At 39.4% G+C, this 13,555-nt stretch overlaps 1 protein-coding gene across 1 annotated transcript; it reads right to left on the minus strand.

Annotated features, from left to right (window-relative positions):
* Positions 1–4,319: 4,319 nt before the first annotated feature.
* LOC123500367 (extensin-like) lies at positions 4,320–5,178 on the minus strand. Its single transcript, XM_045249087.1, has 2 exons — positions 4,724–5,178; positions 4,320–4,678 (listed from the first exon to the last, which is right to left on the minus strand). Exons 1-2 carry the CDS (start codon positions 4,908–4,910, stop codon positions 4,413–4,415), a joined length of 453 nt encoding a protein of 150 aa, XP_045105022.1. The 5' UTR covers positions 4,911–5,178; the 3' UTR covers positions 4,320–4,412.
* Positions 5,179–13,555: the final 8,377 nt, after the last annotated feature.

Genomic DNA, 13,555 nt, shown 5'->3' on the forward strand with positions numbered 1-13,555 from the left:
TGAAGGTTTTTCAGATGAACATTTTACGCTTGATCGTTTTGCCTTCATTAGGTAGGCACTTTTGCATGAATGGTGATACTTTGCTTCCTTAGCAAAAAGGTTTATTCCAGAGATTTTACATAATAGTTTTTCATCTTGAAGTTGTTTTGCAGCATCTTCAACTGCTTGTGCAGCGTCTATAGTCTCACATAGTCCCAACAGCTCATAAGAATTATTCTTCTTTCGTTTCTTCAGGCCGCAGAAGAGACACTCAGGAGGAAAAATATATTCTCTTGCAGGTTCTGCTGTTCGCAAGTGATGAGTAAGCCTATCACTGAATTCAGCTTCAGTAGACGATTCTGCCATCACTGCAGTAAATTTCTGATAGCATTGTAAATGAAAACCATCTTCTTTGCTGGGTTTTTCTGGTAAATTACACACAATAGCATAGTACTTAGAGCTTCTGAAGTTGGGTTTTGCTTTCCTGTGGCCTGCTGCAGCAACAATAGCAGCAAAACTCTTTTCAGAAAATTCCTTCACCTTAGACCGGCACTTCTTTTCTGAAGGCTTTCCAACAACATGGAGGATACATTGCCTTATCTGATGACTACTGCATGCAACATCTATCTGTAACAAAGGACATACACAATCTTATAATTCTCTCCTGCGGTGTATGCAACTGCCATGCTAGCAACACACATGCACACCATGCATTTACAAACCATGCAAACCATGCACTCAGAAAAGAACTTTTCCCCACATCAGTCATTTAAGAGTTACATATTATGAAAAGGTGGCCTATAAGAAAGATTTTGACACTAGTTTCACACGTGTACTACAAATGTTAGTGAAACTGGCCAATTAGCACCTGTAACGCCTGATCTTAATTGCACTCAGAAATGAACTTTCCCCCAAAAGCATGACTTAAGAGTGGTATATTCTGAATCTGCAGCCTGCAACGAAGACTTTGACACTAGTTTTATTGATGTACTCAACATGTCATACAAATGGAAAATTAGGCCATCTTTCATTAGTGCTCACCCGTGAGTGCACCACTTGCGGAACTTAAGAGTTCTTGAAATTTTCATCTGTTGGGTTAAACTGCATGTTGCAACCCTCAAACCTTTTGTACTCAAATTGTCACACAAATCTCTGCTAGCTCCTGTAATATTAGTTTAGACATGTGAAGTTTGGCATTTGTGATTGAAATGTACAAATGAGTTCAGCTCTGAAACAGTGTGGTCAGTTTTATAAGCACATGTCATGTTACTATTATTCCAAGAATACTATTATTGTTTAATGTTACTACTGCCAGGTTAAAAATATATAAGGTAATTAATTACTTCTGTGTTACATGAGAGAGAGAGAGAGAGAGAGAGAGAGAGAGAGAGAGAGAGAGAGAGAGAGAGAGAGAGAGAGAGAGAGAGAGAGAGAGAGAGAGAGATTCAGATTCAGATTCAGAACTTTTATTCACAAATAGCATTACAAAACAAAACATTTGTGAAAAATACTGTGGCATGAGCCCAGTCTTGGCGCCTAATGACTTACATCTAGATTATCAAAGCTAAGCATCTACATATTTACAAAACCTCACAAAATTGTGGATAGTCCCTGAGTGTTTGGGGAAGGATATTAATAAAGTGGGTGGCAAGCTCCGGTAAAGTAGGGGAGGCAACACTACACTTCACTCGCAGGTGTGACACTCGCTCAGTCTCTCAGGTAGTGTTCCAGTGTATGTGAGTCACCTGCTCCACACAGACGATACCCAGCTGCCACCCGTAGGGATAGCCTAGGCGTATCCGGACTTCTATTACTTCACACCGTGTAGATCCCCGCTTGCACGAGGTCAAGCCACACCGCGCTGGTGCTGCCACTCTCCCGAGCCTCCCTACTTCCCGAATCCTCATTCCCTCTGCCTCCTGCTTCACCTTACTCTTGATCTGCCGCAGAGTCTTGGGAATGAGAAGGCTCACCGCTGGTGCCTGAGCGCCTTGCCTGGCCAGTGTGTCTGCCCTGTCATTCCCAGCGATTCCAACATGTGATGGAATCTAATTAATGGTGACTGTCCTTCCCACGGCCTGCATGGCGCCGGCTGCTGTGTGGATGGTGTGGGTGAGGTGTTCATTTTCACTGTGTTGTTGTGTGTAGAGATTGTATGGCTGTCATGGAGTCTGTATGTATGACGACACTGAGAGTGTGGGATTTGATTTGATTTGATTTGATACATTTATTGAGTTAGGTTATATGTACTGTACATTGTTACAAATAATGAAAAATTTCCTAACTCAAAAGGGTAATAGTACCTATGTATCTATTACCCTTAACCTAGATGTTACAATTTATAATGATAGGAATGATTTTATAAATGTAAATTTGAAAAAAATTTAAGTAGTTATGATAATGATTAATAATAAGAATAAATAAATACATACACATATATACATTCATATTTACATACCTATAGAGAGGAAATTATAATAATAATATTAATAATAATAATAATAATAATAATAATAATAATAATAATAATAATAATAATAATAATAGTAATAATAATAATAACAATAATAGTACCTAATAATAATAATAATAATAATAATAATAGCAATAATAATATCTTGTATTTTGAGAGAGCCTTTAAAAGCTTTCTCATGTTGTGACAATTATTGAGTAATTTAGTGATTTCATTGCTGTTGAAAAGCCATATAATTTCATCAGTTATTGTTGTTAGTGACGGATGTCTGGCGTGTGACAGCTCGGGGCACTATAGTATGTAGTGTTGTAGTGTGTGAGCGTCAGGCTCACCACACAACCTACATTGTCTGGCTGTATCGTCTATTTGCACTTCGAGTTGCCAATAATATTTACAGCCTATTCTTAACCTTGTACACACACTGTCTTTCCATGTTGCACGGTGTCTTCCATATGTAAAGTTTGTGCCATTTGCCACTCGAATATAATGCACTAAGGATTCACTTACGTTGCATTTTTCCTCGATTTCAGATTTTTCTATGTTCTCATTTATTTTTCTAATTCGTGTTTTTTATTTGTCGAAGGCTGTGGCCACACTTTATATCAATAAAGCTTTTCAATGCTCCCATTTTCGCTAGTTTGTCGGCTTTTTCGTTGCCTTCAATCCCGACATGTGACGGAACCCACATAAAAGTTATCCTCCTGTCGGGATTGACTTTCCTTAAAAGTTTTTTGCACTCATTCACCACACTTTCTAACTCGGGCCTTTTAATCTTTAGAGACTCCAACGCCCCGCGACTGTCACTAAATATCCAAACATCTCCCCATCCGTCTTGTAACAGCAGGGTGAGGGCATATCTGATAGCACAGAGCTCTGCCTGAGTAGAAGACACGTGATCGGACACCCTGTAAGAGTGTTCCGTATCCGCATGTCCCCCATCTTGAAGGTGTCTCAGAAGAACCCCGCACCCAGACTTCCCATCATCCATTACCGATCCAACACGGTACACATGACAACCAACATTATACCCTACCAATTCTCTGATTTTAGTGTAATAAAGATTTTTCAATTCTCCTCTTACATATTCCTGTTTATGTTATGGTAATTTTTCTATATTTACATTTAAATTTGTCTCCTCCCATGGTGCCTGTCTAATGGCGGCCATACACTATCATGTACACCTGGCAGGTACGCCTGAAAAGTTACGCCTGTCAGGTATACCTGATACCTGAGGAGCACACACACTCTTCATGCATACCTGTCAAGTTTGTCAGTTCGCCATGGATTCTCGAGAAGATGAGTTGTACTTTCTCTCCTTATTATCTGTAGTTTTTGTGAAATGTAAAAACAGACGGAAGAAACGCAAACAATGGTGTAAGGAATGGATGCAAAGAAGAAATAAATTTACCCATATCAATCTTCTTAATGAATTGAGACATGAACCATCTGATTATAAAAAATTTTCTGCGCATGAATGAATCAGTGTACAACGAGTTGCTGTCACTTATATCTCCCTTGATTAAGAAGAAAGATACGCAAATGAGAGCAGCTATATCCCCACACGAAAGACTGACAGCAACTTTGAGATTCTTAGCAACTGGACAGCCGTATGAGTGTCTCAAATATTCAACTAGGATTTCACCACAAGCTCTTGGACGAATTATTCCTGAAACATGTGTGGCCCTGTACAAAGTTCTGCATAAATACATTAAGGTATGTCCTGTTTTTTCTTTTTTTATTATATTTTTAAACTACCGAATAGAATGTTTAACAAAGTAAGAAACCTTGTAATAAATAATAAAGAAGGAAAAAATAAAAAGTCATCTTTTAATATACTTAAACTTTTTATTATCATATTTACTCACTCAAAAGTAAGACACTTTTCAATAAATAATAAAGAAGGAAAAATATAACGTCAACTTTTAATATACTTAAACAAACTTTTTATTTTCATATTCACTCATTCAAATGTTGCAGTGAAATTTGAAAGAAACGTTGCTGCCGTTTCTGTATTGTTGTGAAAAGTTGTGTTTTGTTCTTGTTGCATGAATGGTGTGTGATGTTGCGGACTTGGTGTGGGAGCTGGTGTGTGATGTTGTGGACTTGGTGTGGGAGCTGGTGTGTGATGTTGTGGACTTGGTGTGGGAACTGGTGTATAATGTTGTGGAGTTGGTGTGAGAACTGGTGTATAATGTTGTGGAGTTGGTGTGGGAACTGGTGTATAATGTTGTGGAGTTGGTGGTGTATAATGTTGTGGAACTGGTGTATAATGTTGTGGAGTTGGTGTGGGAACTGGTGTGTAATGTTGTGGAGTTGGTGTGGGAACTGGTGTGTAATCTTCTGGACTTGCTAAAGTGGAATTTGGGTAGTTCAGAGCGCACATTTCTGCTTCAAATACTAAGTCATTAATTTTTTTTTCGAACATGATGTGCAGGCGTTTATCTTTAATGCCCCTCATTTTTCATAGTTACTGTTCTTCCCAAGAGCTCGCAACAGTCGATTTGTGGTTGCGGTCGTTTGAAATAATCACGAACAGTGGACAATATTTCAGTTGATGTATCATCATTGGACTTCCTTTTGTTACTGGGCCCAGGTCGTGAAATTCCAGTCAACGGTGTAGGTTGATTCGGTTCCCGCCGCTCTTCTTGAGAGACATTTGGTGTCAAATAATTTTCCTCTGGACATGGGTCATCAATCACCTGAAATCAGAAAATATTTTAATTTTGTTCATTATTATATAGATTGCTCATTATAAAATTATTTGCAAATATATTTTTTGTAATAAATGACCACACATATATAATACATATTTTTCTTTTTCAGTTTCTCAACTCTGAAGATAAATGGATAGATCACACCTCTTGGGGTGCGGACAGGGACACTGCTGCTTCTTCACAGAACTTATACTTCCCAAGCTGGAATACGGCTGTGAGATCTAATCATCCGCAACGGATGCACGGCTACGCACTCTTGACTCCGTGCATCATGCTGGGGTCCGCTTGGCTACGGGTGCATTTCGGACATCTCCAATACCTAGCCTACTATAGTCTTTCCACTCTATGAAGTCCGTTCAGGACAGGGCACATTCTGGAATTCCCATGAGTGCGACGTTGCCAGTTCGACTCCCAATTATCAAATTAAGTACCAACCCACCACCCATCTGTTAATCTCTCTCTCTCTCTCTCTCTCTCTCTCTCTCTCTCTCTCTCTCTCTCTCTCTCTCTCTCTCTGTAATTATTTTTATTATTATTATTATTATTATTATTATTATTATTATTATTATCATTATTTAGGTAGTGTGGAAAAAGTCGAAATGAATAATAATAATACTCCGGCCTTAGTTTTTGGTCCATTTCTCTCAAACTTTCAGAAAACCCTTTGTGTGTGTGTGTGTGTGTATATATATATATATATATATATATATATATATATATATATATATATATATATATATATATATATATATATATATATATATATATATATATATATATATATATATATATATATATATATATATATATATATATATATATATATATATATATATATATATATATATATATATATATATATATAACCCGCCTTTGGTGGTCTGACTTGACCCAGTGCCCAGCGGAGAGATGAAAGGGGACACCACCACCACCACCACCAACGTGGCAACATGGAAAAAAAAAAACACTGCCACATGCCGTAGAATTTATGCAAATCGTCGTTATCATCGTAAACATACACTCATTGTACTATGTAACTTCCTTTATTATACATGCAATACATAAAATATCACTTTCAAACACCACATGGATGATAAATAAGAGAGACGCATGTACGAAGGTTGATTTGGCACATGGCTAGTTGTAAACGACCATACCTGCCCCACCCTGAACTGACTTCATAGAGGGGAAAGACTATAGTGGATGCTGGTTTCTGGCCGCTCGATCCCCGGCGCCAGTCTTTGATGCTCCGGTGTTGGTTTCGCACCCACCGTCTTCCTGATTCAATCCCTTGTCTGTCAATATTGCGGGATTCGCGTTCCCAGGCGTATGTCACTCGACCGAATCTAACCTAAACCTTATGGCCTTCGAGTGGCACACCTCATGATGGACATATCTATCGATCCAACTCCTGTCTACTCTTTCCGGCTCCCACGAGTTGGTTATTGGCAGCTTCCGGTTATCGCATTATTCCCGCCTGCCATGGATGGCAAGAAGGATTTTTCGCCATCTCTGTCCCACACACGGTTTTTAGAACACTTTTTTACCCACTCTGATGACATCCCCGTTTTTACTAATGGTTCCAAATCCGACGCAGGCGTTGGGTTTAGTGTGATTTTCCCCTCTTTTGATCGGTCTGGCAGTCTTCCTTCAGTGGCATCCGTCTTTACTGCGGAGCTGTCTGCTATAGTCCAAGCTTTACAGATAATTTTTACTCTCCCGGTTTCGTCTTTTACAATTTTTAGTGACTGTCGCAGTGCTCTTACTTCTCTCTCTTCCACTATCTCCCTTAATCCATTGGTTTTATCAGCCTTCGAGTGGCTATATCTACTTAACAGAAGAGGATATCGTGTCGGGTTCTGTTGGGTCCCTGTTGATCACGTTGGTGTTCCCGGGAATGAACACGCAGATCGCTTGGCTAAAGAGGCAGCAAGTCGCGCTCCATCTCCTGCCCCTGTTCCGTTTCGAGATGTATTTAATTCAATTCGTGTGGCGGTTGCAGCAATTTGGCAGAGGAGATGGCTAACGGGGATCGCATCCTCGAAAATGGGAGAGATCACTACATCCACTCTCCCTCAGTGGACATACACCTGTGTCCGGGACCGCCGTTTACAGACTTTATTGGCGCGACTGCGCATAGGTCACACGTACCTTACACAAAGGTACCTGTTGACCAAGGACCCTCATCCTTACTGTGATGACTGCCTGGTGCCACTTACAGTACGGCACCTACTTGTGGAGTGCCCTAGTTTAATAGACCTGCGACACCGCAATCTCTATCGGTGCCGCGATGGCGGTAGCGGTGTCTATCTTCTATCTGAGGTCCTTGTACCAGCGTGTCTGGCCCTTGGCCATGATGTTTTTGTTTTTTTGGGGAGAGGCTGGCCTCCTTCCCTATCTGTGAATTTTAGAATTTTATTTAAGCATTTTGAGGTTTTATTTGGTTTTATCGTATTTTTAGTGTTTTAGCAACTTTTAATTGTATTATTTTGAATTATTTTGTTATTTTATAATTTTTCTTTTAAAATTTTTTTCGTCCTATTTAAATTTTGGTAGCGGCGCCAAATGACCTTGGCTGTTGCGGCGCCTACATCAAAATCCATCCATCCATCCCGGCCTACTACGCTGCCAAACCTTGTGCTGGGCAAATTAAGGGATTAAAGCCTATGTGTCAATGAGAACCTTGCTTCCCACACACCACCACTCTCTCTCTCTCTCTCTCTCCAAAAAGCCAACGCCTAAGTGATTATCAGGCACAGCGGAACTCGTGGCGCTCCGCAGCAAGTGTTCTCGTGGGCCCTTCCTTGTGCCGGCCTGCTGAGGGAGGGAGAAGGGAGAGAGGTGACCAGAGGAGGCTTGGGAGGAGAGAGAGCGGCGAGACAAAGGTAAAGAACAGAGATACGTGAGTGAGTGTTCACCATTTGAGCCTGTGCCTACGAGTTATCTAGTTATATAGTTGAGGAGGACCTAGATGTTGTATGTGTCACAGAGGCATGGGTAAATGAGGAAAAGTTTAGGGAAAATAGGAAAGAATATGAAGTAGATGGATACATTATGTATTTACACCAGAGAATTGGTAGGATAGGCGGAGGAGTAGTTATTTATGTAAAAAAATCCTTCATTTCCAGTCAGGTTAATGGTATTAAGGTAGATAACAGAGTAGAGTCCTTAGATGTTAGAGTAAACAAAAGTAAGGTTATTAGAGTAGAGCTTTTATAGGCCACCTAACCAGTCAGCAGATGTAGACAACCTTATGGTAGATGAGATAAATAGGGGTGTACTAGTCAGACAATTATCTTAGGGATTTTAATCTTAAGTCAGTAAACTGGGAGAGGATGGTAGGAGATGCTAGTGAAAATAAGTTTATGGAAAGTTTTCAGGATAACTATTTAGTGCAGATGGTAGATAAACCTACTAGGGGGAGGAAGGTTTTAGACATAGTACTAACAAATATTGAGCATTGTTTAAAGGAAGTTGAGGTAGGAGAGACTTTAGCAAACAGTGACCATCATATAATTAGATTTATCATTAATTCCAGTAGGGATAATATAGTGAATAAGACTAGAGTCCCAAACTATCAGAAAGGCAATTATGGTAGGTTACGTCAGTTATTAGGAGAGGTAAACTGGGAAGATAGTTTTGGAAATAAAACTGCACAGGAGATGTGGGATATTTTTAAGGTTGTAGTAAAGGGTATAGTGATGCAGTGTATCCCTTACAAAGATATAAGGCAGAGAAACAGGAAGCCATTATGGTGGACTCATGAGATAGGTAGCCAGATCAGAGAGAAGAAGAGGGCATACAGAGAGTTGCAGAAAAGTGGGAAGATGTAGATTTGATTAGGTACAGACAGGTCAGAGATGATTTGAGTAAGGTTATAAAAAAGTAAAAGGCAGGCAGAGATAAAACTAGCTAGAGCTGGGAGTAAAGATCCCAAAAATTATATAGTTATTACAAGGTCAGTGATAAAAGAAATAAGGATAGGATTGGACCACTCAGAAAAGATGGTGTAGTAGTGGATCAAAATGAAGACATAGTAGAATTATTGAATGAACAATTTTCTTCAGTATTTACTAGGAAAGAATAGGAAATCCTGTTACAAACAGTGCGACGAGTAGTTTAAGAGCTTTAGAAAATATTGATATAAAACCGGGAATTATTAGGAAATTTATTCTTGAACTAGACGATAGGAAAGCTAGTGGTCCTGATGAGCTACATGCCAGAGTACTTAGGGAGGGTGTAGACAGTATTTCTGAAGCACTTAAGTTAATCTTTGAAAGATCACTTAGGTTTGCTGAGATACCTCAGGACTGGAAGTTAGCTAATGTTACTCCAATATTTAAAAAGGTAGGAAGGATGATGCGAATAATTATAGACCGATCAGTTTAACTAGTATAGTATGTAAGATACTAGAGAAAATCATTAAGGGTAGTATTTGGGAGCATTTAAATGAGAATAGATTAATTAGAGATACCCAACATGGCTTTAGATCAGGGAGGTCCTGTCTTACAAATTTGCTCGATATCTTAGAATATATTACCAAGGAGTTAGATGATGGAAATAGCATAGATGTTATATATCTAGATTTTAGCAAGGCGTTTGATAAGGTACCGCATAGGAGGCTAGTGTACAAATTGAGACTACATGGGATAGGGGTAGGTTAGTTGATTGGATTAGTGAATGGCTTTCTGATAGGAAACAGAGAGTAGTATTAAATGGGGCAATGTCTGAGTGGAAGGAAGTGGTTAGTGGGGTACCCCAAGGATCAGTGCTAGGACCTCTTCTTTTCTTGGTGTACATTAACGATTTAGATATAGGAATTAGTAGCAAAGTATCAAAGTTTGCAGATGATACTAAGATAGCATGTGCAGTACAGGGTGAAAAGGACAATTACAGAATACAACGAGACCTGGACAGGCTGATAGCATGGGCAGACAGGTGGCAGATGGAGTTTAATTCTAAAAAGTGTCAGGTTATGCATTTAGGTAAAGACAACACAAACTTTAACTATGAGATGGAGGGATGTTGGCTAGAGGCAGTAGAGGAAGGAAAGGATTTAGGAGTAGTGATAGACAGGACTATGAAATTTTCAAAGCAATGTTTAGAAGCAAGAAATAGGGCAAATAGGATCCTGGGTTTTATAAATAGAAATGTTAGTTATAAAAGTAAGGAAGTGGTGCGTAGCTTATATAATTCCTATGTTAGGCCCCATTTAGAGTATTGCATACAGGCCTGGTCACCCCACTATAGGCAGGATATCAACATGTTAGAAGCAGTTCAGAGAAGAGCAACTAGGATGATACCAGCATTAAAGCGCCTGGAGTATAGAGATAGATTAAAGGAATTAAACATGTTTTCATTTGAGAGGAGATGTATAAGGGGATATGATAAAGAGTTATTTAAAATGTTCTCAGATACAAACTACATAGATGTGAGATCTTTCTTTACCTTAGAGGAGGGAAATAGGACTAGAAATCATGGCAGGAAGATTAGAAAGCAAGGCTGCAGGTTAGATATAAGAAAATATTTCTTTAGTCATAGAGTGGTAGACTTCTGGAATGCATTGCCAGAGACGGTTGTAAATAGCACTAGTTTGACAATGTTTAAAAACAGATTAGATAAGCACTTAAATTCATTAGATTTATAATTATGTATAGCACTGCATGATAGTTTTTATAAGAAATTTACTATAGTTAAATAAGACATGATCCCCATGTATGGGGACCACAAATTGTAGAGGATTTCGCTGCAGGACTTAGCCCTGTTAATGGCTCAAATATTTAGAATTAGTATATAATGTATTGTGTACTTGTAAGTGTATCTTTAAGTACTGATGACGAGGTCGCTGTGCGACTGATACAGGATAACCTAGATGGGCCCTGGTGGCCCTTTGTTATCCTATTATTTATGTTATATGTTATGTTATATGTATGTTACAGGTAATGCAAGGTTGACTCGGCTTGTTTGTTGGGTGTGTTTGCAGTTTCATCCAACCATGGAGTCTGTGGTGTGACTAATGTTTCTATGGTGAGAAATGGAGTGAATTGATTGGTGTTTCGTGTCATTTTCACAAATTTGTATTTTCGAGTTGTGGCTTTTTTCACCTCCAACTTGTGTCTACCTGTCATTGCCAGCGATGTTGGGAGACCTGTGGGGAATCGGGGTGGGGGAGCATGAAATCGAGTAATGTGCATTGCAAAAGAGGTCAGAAATCAACAAGTCCATCAATAAATCTCAGAAAATCCTTTGATGGCGGCGGCGGCGGCGAGCGTTGCTTTGTCATTGTTGAGTGTTGTGTCCTAATATTCGCTACGTTTGTTGGTGTTATCACTACATTAGCGGAAACCCCAAAGGCTGACCAACCAAACCCAACATTGTAACCCAGGCGGCGGACCACCACAAGGCTTATTAGACAAACACTCGCATTAAAACCTTGTAACTGGGGTCTGATCCCCCAAGGACCCCCTCTAAGAGTTACTCACTACACCAAACATTATTAGCTCCTATATAGAAGGGGTAAAATTTTACAATATCACGAACAGCTCTCTTCTCGATGAAATCATTTTCTTTTCTGGTGGATTTTGACCTGTTTGGAATGAATGTGCACTTTGTTTCCCTCACAATTATTATTTTTTTCTTATTCTTCTCTCCAAACACTTCCCCTCTCCAGAAACACGATTTTGCTGTACAACGAAGTCATTTTTTTTTTCTTTTGTGATAGATTTCGACTTGTTTTGATTGAATATGCACTTTAGTATTGCTGCAAGTTTTTATTTATTTATTTTTTTTTTATACCACCGTCCAGCACTCCCCTGTCTGTTGTGGAAACACGAATTTGCAGTAAAATGAAGCTTTTTTTTTCTTCTGGTACATTTTTACCTGTTTAAAATTAATATGCACTAGCCTGTAACTTAAGCCAAACTTAAACTAACTTAACCTCATCAAACCTAACCCAACTTAACCAAACCTAACAAAACGTAACCCAACCTTACCTAACCCAAGCCAACCCATCCTAACCTCACTGCAATGGCTAAGCTATGCACAGGAAGTCATAACCTTATTGGAATGTAAAAAGTGGCCGAGCACCTCCAAGTCTTTTCTCTGAGTGTGCAGGGTTTGTGGCACTTGGGGCACCCCACCGCACTAGGAAAAACACCATGCTCCCTTAGGAACTGTACACTTTTTTTGTCTTTTTCAAAAAAGTGTTGAATAGCAAGGAAGTAGTGCACGCTACACCCAACACAAGGTGACATCTTCCTAACACTGATTCAAATAGTTCAAATTGAACTGCTTCTCTCGCCACACCTTGAAATACCACACTAGGATTGGCTCAATAAATTCCACCTTTTTTATTGGCTACTGCTTTCATGTTCAAACAAAACAACCAATCACCCTCATAATGTGTCAAGCGCACACTGATTTTTTTTGACAATTTGTAGCCTGTTTAACCAACTGGCAAGTGGGTGTCCTCTTTCCTCTATTAATTTTGTTCCCTTGGCCAGCTTTTATCTTAAAAATAAAGAAAAAAAAAAGGGAGAGAGAGAGAGAGGTTATGCCGTTGGGTTTCATTAGTAACCTTAGATGAGTTGTGGGGACGGGGCAGGCGGAGACGCCCTGCCCCCGTCCCTGGCTAGAGGGCTGTAGTGTTGGGTTTGGATAGTATTAGTCTTGGGTGGCACATATGTTACTATGATACTTCTTCTTTCCCTCCCACTGGTCCTAATTGTTAGGCTTAAAACCTCTGCCAGTCCATCTCTGTACTGTACCACCTCCACGAATATATCCTCTCCAGCCATTACCAATACTCCTTCTCCTGCTTGTCCCCTTCTGTCTCTCCTCCAAACATTATATATTATAACATTATATGCTCTACTTTTGATCTCATTTTAAGTTTTAGTGGTCTTTTAGTCCCATCACTGTATTTACCAAATCTGTATATTTCTTGTGTTACTTTTTCTACACTGTTCTGTGTGTGTATTTACCTAGTTGTATTTAGCTAGTTGTAGTTTACGGGAGGGGAGCAAGCTCATATTGACCTGTCTTTATACCTTCTTTCGTCCAGCTTAGCTTTGAAACTGTGAACACTGACTGTATTTACGATGTCTATATCTAATCCATTCCAGGTGCTCATATTTCTATGAAGGAAACTGTACTTCTTTATGTCTCTTATACACTGAGCCTTCTTCAGTTTCTTCCCATGTCCCCTTGTAGTCCTTGTTTCCAGGCTTAAAAAGTCTCCATCCACTTTATCCAGGTCATTCACCATTCTATGAATACCTATCAAGTCTCCCCTTTCTCTCCTACTTTTAAGTGTTGCAATTTCCAGTTTTCTCAACCGCTCCTCGTAAGTCAAATCTTTCAGTTCCGGTAGTAACTTTGTGGCTGCCCT

Source organism: Portunus trituberculatus, unplaced genomic scaffold (genome assembly GCF_017591435.1).
Source record: "Portunus trituberculatus isolate SZX2019 unplaced genomic scaffold, ASM1759143v1 PGA_scaffold_205__4_contigs__length_1045770, whole genome shotgun sequence".
NCBI classification, from domain to species: Eukaryota; Metazoa; Arthropoda; class Malacostraca; order Decapoda; family Portunidae; genus Portunus; species Portunus trituberculatus.